Raw genomic sequence first — 8837 nt, forward strand, 5'->3', positions numbered from 1 at the left:
ATAGAAAATTGTAGAGAAAATATCTTGTGCCTTGTATGGCTACATTGCTTTTCAATTAAATTAAAGCCTATGGCCTTTGTCTTAGGCAGGAACCAGGAGATAATACATTGAAGAGAAAGAATTCTGGGATAGAGCTAAGCATAGGAAAATCCACCTCAGAAGACATGAGGAGAAAGGTGCATGGTAATTAAGCACAGGTAATCAATCATGTGGAAGAATGTAAGCTAAAATACATAGCTTATTTTAACTTATCATCTAGACGGAAAGAGCCTAGCTATATGGCCAACCTATTTGTAAATATATTTGCATGAGTCTTATTTCTGGTAACATGGGATTGGAATGAAGAGCTGTACTGTAACTTCAACAATGGATCATGATGAAGATATGCTTGATGTTCTGATGGACTTTTAACCATGTTCACAACTTCATGACAGGTCCTCTTCTTCTGAATGAGAAAAAGCAGCAATTTTACAGAATTTGTCCTCCCAGGCCCTTACTCAAGATCCTGTTTGGTAAAAGCATTATTTATAATGTTTTACTTGCCTTCATTTTAATAACTGTGAGCTATGTGACCATTGCAGGGACAGAACTTGACAGTCATTCCTTAGGTTATTCAGTGTACTTCTTCCAGCCTACTACCCCTATATGTACATCTCTCCAAATTTGATCATATCATTACTCTCTGTTAAAATACTATTTTTATCACCCCTTGCATGGAACAGTTCCTTACCCAATATTTACTTGTTGGTACTTATATTATTTATTCATTCAAATAATCATTTATTCAAATTCTCATTGATAATAATTTTCCTTTCTGTGACTCTAATATAATTGACCATTTTGTGTGTCCAGTATAAGAACTTGATACTGATAAATCTGTAGCTTTTTAAATGCAGTTATTACTCCCATTTTGAATCCTTCCAACATCTTGAGAAAGTCCCAAAAGATACCCCACCATGCCATAGGAGCATATATGTTCCACTATGTTTATAACAAACTTATTTTTGATAGTCACAAGCTGGAAACAACCCTAAAGTACCACAACAGTAGGATAGATACAGAAAATGTGGTTGATTTACACAATGGAATACTATTCACCTATTAAGAAATAGGATATCATAAGTTTTGTAGGCACATGGATAGAACTAGAAAATATCATCCTAAGTGAGTTAAGTCAGACTCAAAGGACATGAATGATACATATTCACTAATAAGTGTATATAAGGCAAAAATTACAGAATATCCAGGAAATATTCACAGAATTCAAGAAGGTTAGCAAGCTAAAGTGCCCATGTAAGGATGCCTCAATCCCACTTGGGAGGGAGAAGAAAACAATCACAGAGGGTGAAGGACCTGGGTGAGAGAACAGGCTAGGCAAGAGGGGATCATGATCACGTATGGGGGGGCATGGGTGAAACCTGAGGGTTAGCAGAATGAATCAAAACATATACCTCAGGAGGTAGGAGGTAAGAGGACACTCTAGAATATACCAGAGACCTGGGAAGTGAGAGACTCTAAGGTCTCAAAGAGAGGGACCTTAGATAAAATGCCCAACAGTGGTGAGAGGGAACTTATAGAGTCTATGTCCAATAGAAAGACCGGGCATCAAGTGGAGGGATGGAGTTTCCATCCCATAGTCAAAACCTCTGACCTAGAATTGTTCCTTTCTAAAAGAAGTACAGGTACAAAAATAGGAGACAGAAGAAAAGTAGGTCCAGTAACAGGTTCAAATTGGAATCCATCTCAAGGTGAGGCCCCAAGACCTGACCCTATTACTGATACTATGATGTGCTTACAGACAAGAGCCTAACATGTGTGCCCTCAGAGAGGCTTAACAAATAGTTGACCAAGATAGCCTCAAATACTTACACCCAACTAATGTACAGAAGCTGAGGACCCCTGCAGTTGAATTAGGGAAAGGCTGGAATAAATTGTGGAAGAGGGCAACCCCACAGGAAGACAAGCAGTCTCAATTAACCTGGACCTCCAAGATCTCTCAGACACTGAGCCATCAACCAGGCAGCATACACCAGCTGGTGCAAAGCCCCTGACACATATATAGCAGAGGACTATCTGGTCTGCTCTCAGTGAAAGAAGATGTACCTAACCTTCAAGAGACTTGAGGCTCAGGGAGTGGAGAGGCCTGGAAAGGTGGAGGTGGGGAGTGGGAATTTCTTATTGGAGAGGGGGAAGAGGAATGGAATGAAGAACTCTTAAAGGGCAGGCCTGTACTGGGATAACAACTCGATTGTCGAAAAGATTAATTAAAAAAATTTCACATCAAAACTCTCGTGTGGAATAACTGTAGATAGTGCAAGACTGTCTCATCATTAGACATGTTACTAGTTTTAAAACAAGTATTATAAATTAAGAGTTTTGGGTCCCCTTGCAATGGCTGAATGGCAAACTGAGATGGTTGTTTTCCTGGGATGGTGTCTGCTGCCATGATTCCAGGGATGGCTGTTTTCATATGACTAGGATATTCTGCTGTGATTCAGGAGATGAGTTAATTAGTTGGGCAGAGTCTTCAACCACCAGACTTATAACATTTGATTTCCTAGGATTGAGTAGGTTATGTATATTTGAAAATGGCTGCTTTCCCAAGCCAGGAGTTGCAGTGATCATTCGAGGAGTGTTCTTTCTCTTCCAGGCTATCTGCAGTGCCTTTAGTAAAAGCTGCTGCAGGTAGAATGGTAATGGAGGTCTCTAGTGCTTGATAGTTAGTGTTGGTAACTCACAAGCATCATGTGATAGCAACTTCATTCAGATAAGAAAAAAGTACTCCTCATTTTATGAACTCAAAAGGAAAAAATAAAACACGTGTTGTCTAATTTCTTTATCTTCAAGTAATAATTAAACTCTCAGAAAATTTTATCATGTTAGATATACATTTAATATATCTTTGAAAACATACCCTTGAGAGAGAGGCACAATAATAATGTAACTACACATGTTGGAGGTTGTTAATTTATCTGCATATTAGATAAACTGAAATAGCTACTTTTTAGTGGAAGAAGAATGATTTTCAAATAAAACCATAATAAACTGTGCTCAATGGAAGGAATGATAAGCACAGTTACCAGGACATCAATGAGACTCTAGGCATTGTAGTGTTTGAAATTTTCTGGACAGAAATAGCTATTCCACTAGTATTGTGTTGGAAATAAGGGATGAAATGAGTAGACTAAATTCACTACAGCTCCACCGAGATTCTGGCATCATTCAAACGTCTCTCCTCCATTCAAATGTGCAGAACTATGACTGGCTGCCTTTTCAATAATTTTAATGTCAACTATATCATATTCTGCAGTTTAAATTTTCTAAGAATTTTATGGAAGAATAGGAGAAAGGATTCCAGGTTTGAAATGGATAGGAGGAACTTTACAGGAAGACCAACAGAGCAACTAACTTGGACCATAAGGGCTTCAGAGACTGAAGCCCAAACCAAAAACCATACACAGGCAAGAACAAGGCCTCCCTGCATACATAGCAGACATACTGCTTGGTCTGCATGTGAATCCTAACAACTGGAACACGGCCTATCCCAAAAGCTCTTGCCTATACATATGTTATGTTCTAGCTAGGCTTACTTGTTAGAACTCGGCAGAGAATGTGACTTGCCTCATAGACTTGATGTGCAGGGTTGTGGGATCCCCAGTGGGATTCCCTCCCACTTCGAGAAGAAGGGGAGGAGGGGCAGGGAAAATATTGTGGGAGGGGGTGACTAGTAGTGGGGCAGTGAGCAGAATATAAAGTGAATAAGTTACATACATATGCAATTTCCTCAAAGACTCACAGCTTCTTGGATAGAGTCTCTTTCACTGTAGAGTAAGGCAGTTAGTTCTCTGTTGAGGTATGGCTGGGTAATGGGGTAGGGATATCTTTGTCTTTACTCTGGTTCACATATGATTTGCCTTACCAAAGCATTTTATAACAACACATTTATAAAAATTCACAACATTTTATTAATAGTCTACATTTGAATTATTCTTTTCATAGCAAAGTCCATGTTACATGGCAGTTAACTACTTTTGTTGTTGTATCTGCCAAATCTTTTCTCCCTAGAGGTTATTCAAGGAAAGAAACCTTCTCAGACGAGAGTTCTTTCTTTGAACTTGATCCAATATTAAAAAAAATTATAATGACCTTAGACTCATTTATATGTTCTTATATATTCATGAATAATCTCTGTTGCTTTGAGGTGAAACTGGAAATAAGGGTGTATAGTTTAAGAAAGGTTAGAAAAGTATTATAAAGATTCATTTTTAGTGAATGAGTGGTTGAAAGTATTTTACTCTATTCAGGAGAAAAGTATATATCTGTCCTATATATGAGTAAATATTAACCTGACCATCATTACATAGAACTACAATAGACAATCTCTTGGAAATTATTGTCATTCTTCATGGAAAGTCTTTTCTCCCATGAATAATTTCTGACAAGGAGAACAATTTACATAACTGATAATTAGAATTTTAAGACCAACTTTGTTTACTGGTGCTTTTAAATTGGGATTGAAGAACCTTTATTTCCACAATTAGGTCAATTTAATTCATAATTTTGCAAATCATGGCAACATTATTTTTTTACAAATGTATTTTCAGAGAAGGTAAGAATGTGCAATTAGCTTCATAAATTAAATACTGATATTATAGTTAAAGCTCCTTATATAAGTCTTTATATTAACAACTTTATTTGCTAATCACTGTTAGTAACAGAGGCAATTACTTTCTCAACCAATGAGAAGTACACCAAGAAATCCAATATATGAATTCTTGAGCTAATGAAGTAGGCATGGTAGGTAAAGCATTTTGTGATATGTGAAGTACAACTAATATTTTTAATATGAGATTCTCCTCCCCAAAGTATCTGAATTAGAAAATGGTTAGAACATAAAACTTATTCAGAACTATGTTTGTTATGTTATATTATGGTCTGATTGTTGCCTGTTTTTTATGTAGGAAATTGACATTTATCTGATACATCATTAACTATACAGATGCAGTTCATTTATTTAAAATTGATTCATGTGTGTAACATTTTTATTGCATATCAACAAAAAATGTAGTTTATAAGGGACATATATACAAGTAATTGTAATTCCATATAACAAGTATATTCTAGTATAAGAGAACAAATATAGTTATTTATGTTCTGAGGCTTCCTATGGGATTTTATTTGTGAATCTTAAAATGATGTCTATTAAGATGTTAGGACATATACAGAGGAAAATTCATATTCAGATACATTCACATCTACTGTCACCTAAATTCATGAATGTTAACATATTACTATGATCTTAAACTATAAATTATTTTTCGAGAAATGTGATCTGCTATTATTGAAAGTATAGTATAACTAGTCCAGCACTTTCATAGAATCAAATTCTTAAAAACTTTTAAAGTATAATATATGGTTCAATAATTATTTTTGTTATGTTATAGGAATGTTAAACTGAGAAATAGTAGAGTTGTCCTAGGGAAATATATCACTGATAGCTAAAGATAGTTAAAGAAGCAATATGTTGTGGAAGGTGAAATGTGAAAGCAGGAATAGTAGATGTAGAATATTTTTCTCATGTCATTCAACGGGTCTGTTGCTTTCAGTCTGTGGATTCTGCAAGTGAAGATCTTCTGAATCAGACATTGATAATAATGGGAATGACACACAGGATCATGGTAAGCTTCTAAATAAAGTCCAGATTTGTTTCGTGTGTCCTATCTCACTCCCACATCTATGTAAATGCATTCTTTCCTCTAGACAAGATACATTTCTCCATAGAAAAATATTACATATGTATATATGCAATATATAATAAATAAATAGGTATATATATGAATATCTCTGATGTCATAGATAATTTCTAAGCCTTCTATGATTTATGATTTATTTGTGAACCTCAGCAGTGATCATGAATTTTCAATATTCTTTATATTTTTATTGGATATTTTATGTATTTACATGTCACACATACTCACATGAATATCCACAGGCTTCCCATATACACATATAATAGTTTCTGTTCTATGGCTATTATCTTCAGTGTGGATGATAAATATGACTTATTCTCTTTGGTCTGGGAGACATACTATGTCATTTTTTATCAGGTGTTGAAAAATACTTAAGAACTGTTTCATATCTACTACCACCATCACTACCACCACCAACAAAGTATTACAGGATGTATATTTAAGAATATTACTATGATAGAAATGATGAAGTTTGGGCACAGGGATGTTTATCATGTGGTCCAACATTTACCTTCATAGCAAAAAAAGAACCCAAAACAGCATCAGAAGGAACATGGCACAAGAATTCACATGAGTCACCAACGATGACTCTTCTCCTGAAAGAATGTCCAAGAACCTCTCTTGGACCATCCTTTTCAGTTTAGTGGACTGTTTGTAAAGGTGGCAAGCATTTGAGAAGTGTGTTAAGATGTATAATAGTGCCACAGCATTGCTCATAGATGTCCAGATGATCTTTTAAATATGTTCTTCATAAAGCAACTTCAGGTAATGACTCCATGTTATTTGGTATATGTACTTTAAAATCATTTATGTTATTTTATTTGATGGTCTGCACATATGGTTGTGTACTACATGCATGTCTGGTGGTGTGTAGGTAAGAAAAGACATTGGACTCACAGAAACTGTAGTTATAAATGTTTGTGGACCACTTTGTAAATGTGGAAAATTGAACTGGGTTCCTCTGTAAAATAAAATTAATAGTGATCTCAACCACTGAGCCATCTCACTTCATATTGATGGTTATTAACATTATAGAGTGTATATTTCTGAAAGATAGGTGCCCTTTTCTAATCTTTCAAATGTGTTGCTAAAAGTAAAAACTTTAAGATCTTTAAAATACATGATTATAGTATATAGATACACTGTGACTTAAAATAAACCCTTGTACTTTTAAGCACAACTAAAACTTCTAAGAAGAAATAGACATCAACACAGGGTCCACTGTGATTACTGGAAGAGGAACACACTGTTCACTGAATACCTACTATATGCTCAGCATCAGAAAAGCTAAGGAGAGAGTTTTTCATGGACATATACATGCTTCAGAATAGTTCTTGTTTGAGCTGTCATCTCTGAAATAAGCCTCCTAAACAGGTCAATGGGACAGGGCTACAATGTCACAGAATTCATTTTTGTGGGCCTTACTCAAGATCCTGCTGGACAAAAAGCATTATTTGCCTTGTTTTCGCTCACCTATCTTGTGACAATGCTGGGCAACTTGCTCATTGCAGTGACAGTGATTGCCAGCCCTTCCTTAAAATCCCCAATGTACTTCTTTCTTGCCTGTCTGTCAGTCCTGGATGCGTTTTATTGCAATACCATCTCACCAAATTTGATTGTAGGCTTTTTAAAAGATAAAAAGACAATCTCCTTCAGAGCTTGCATGCTCCAGCTCTTCGTAGAGCACTTATTTGGCGGTGTTGAGGTCTTCCTTCTGGTTTTCATGGCCTATGATCGCTATGTGGCCATCTGCAAGCCACTGCACTATTTGACCATTATGAACCAGCGGGTATGCATTCTCCTTTTGCTGGTCGCTGGTGTTGGAGGCACAGTACACTCAACGATTCAAGTTCTGACTGTGTATAAACTCCCTTTTTGTGGTCCCAATGTCATTGATCACTTCATGTGTGACATGAATCCACTACTGGGACTTGCGTGCACTGACACCTTCTTCCTTGGCATCACCGTCATGGCCAATGGTGGAGTAATCTGTGTGGGAATTTTCACCTTTCTCTTAGTCTCCTATGGAATCATTCTAAACTCTCTTAAGACCCACAGTCAGGAAGGAAGGCGCAAAGCTCTGTCCACCTGCAGCTCCCACATCATGGTGGTTATTTGCTTTTTTGCTCCCTGTATTTTTATTTATGCTAGACCTGTCTCCAACTTTCCTATTGATAAATATATCGCTGTGTTTTATACAGTTGTTAGTCCTATGCTGAATCCATTGATATATACCTTGAGAAACTCAGAAATGAAAAATTCCATAAAAAAGCTCTGGTGTAAAACATCAGCATAGAAGGTTGCTTTCTCACTGAATACTATTAACTGAAAATTGAAAATTATAACAAGATATGTTGTGCTCTCCTCATGTAGGAATACTGATATTATTCCAAGTCATTGAAAGTGAAAAATACATTTTCAATTGAGATTATGATCAAGGTGTTTGTGAGCCTTAGCCCTTAATGGTGTAGCCTAGAGAATATTTAGAAGATGAAAATGGTTATCGGACTCTTTTATATTACAAGTAACAATAAAAAAATTCACCTTCGACTTTATTTTTCAGATAGCACTGAAGTAAGATTAGAAAAATGTCAGTGTGCAAAACTGTCTTCCCTAGGTACTATTTAATAGAAAATTTGAGGCACTATTTGGTCACAGTAGTTGCTACATTTTATTTGCACTAGATGACAATTATGTGGAAGAGTGAAAGCCTAAAGATTTTTGTATGATTCAAGATATATGCATAGAACTATATTTAGATTGTTATAGGTTTCCTTCTGTGGGCAAAAAATGGAAGTGTTAGTCAGAAAGAAAGAAGTAGGCTGTACAGATAGTTGTGTACATAGCTTTTGTATGGGATCTAGAATTGCCTTCTTTAATCTCATACATTTTGATGTACCTCCTGAAGCATATTTGTAATTTCATTAATAAAGTGATCAAGACCAATGTCTTTTTTTATGGCTATGAAATATTTCTTTTATTATGCTGGTCTTGGGTATCATTATACATTTATGTGTATTTTAGCTTTCCCAGGAATGACTATATTTAACAACAGAATCAATTGTTCTCTACTTCAATTTTCAGTGT

General features: G+C 35.7%; 1 protein-coding gene and 1 pseudogene across 1 annotated transcript; both read left to right on the forward strand.

Annotated features, from left to right (window-relative positions):
• Positions 518 to 926, forward strand: Olr683-ps (olfactory receptor pseudogene 683; annotated as a pseudogene).
• Positions 7129 to 8046, forward strand: Or4a71 (olfactory receptor family 4 subfamily A member 71). Its single transcript, NM_001001378.1, has one exon. The coding sequence runs from the start codon at positions 7129 to 7131 to the stop codon at positions 8044 to 8046; it is 918 nt and encodes a 305-aa protein (NP_001001378.1).
• The last annotated feature ends 791 nt before the right edge of the window (positions 8047 to 8837 follow it).

This window comes from Rattus norvegicus, chromosome 3 (assembly GCF_036323735.1).
Source record: "Rattus norvegicus strain BN/NHsdMcwi chromosome 3, GRCr8, whole genome shotgun sequence".
NCBI classification, from domain to species: domain Eukaryota; kingdom Metazoa; phylum Chordata; class Mammalia; order Rodentia; family Muridae; genus Rattus; species Rattus norvegicus.

Bases quoted from the DNA above. Each gene is read 5' to 3' on its own strand.
- Or4a71 (NM_001001378.1), top strand. From the start codon at position 7,129: ATGGGACAGGGCTACAATGTCACAGAATTCATTTTTGTGGGCCTTACT.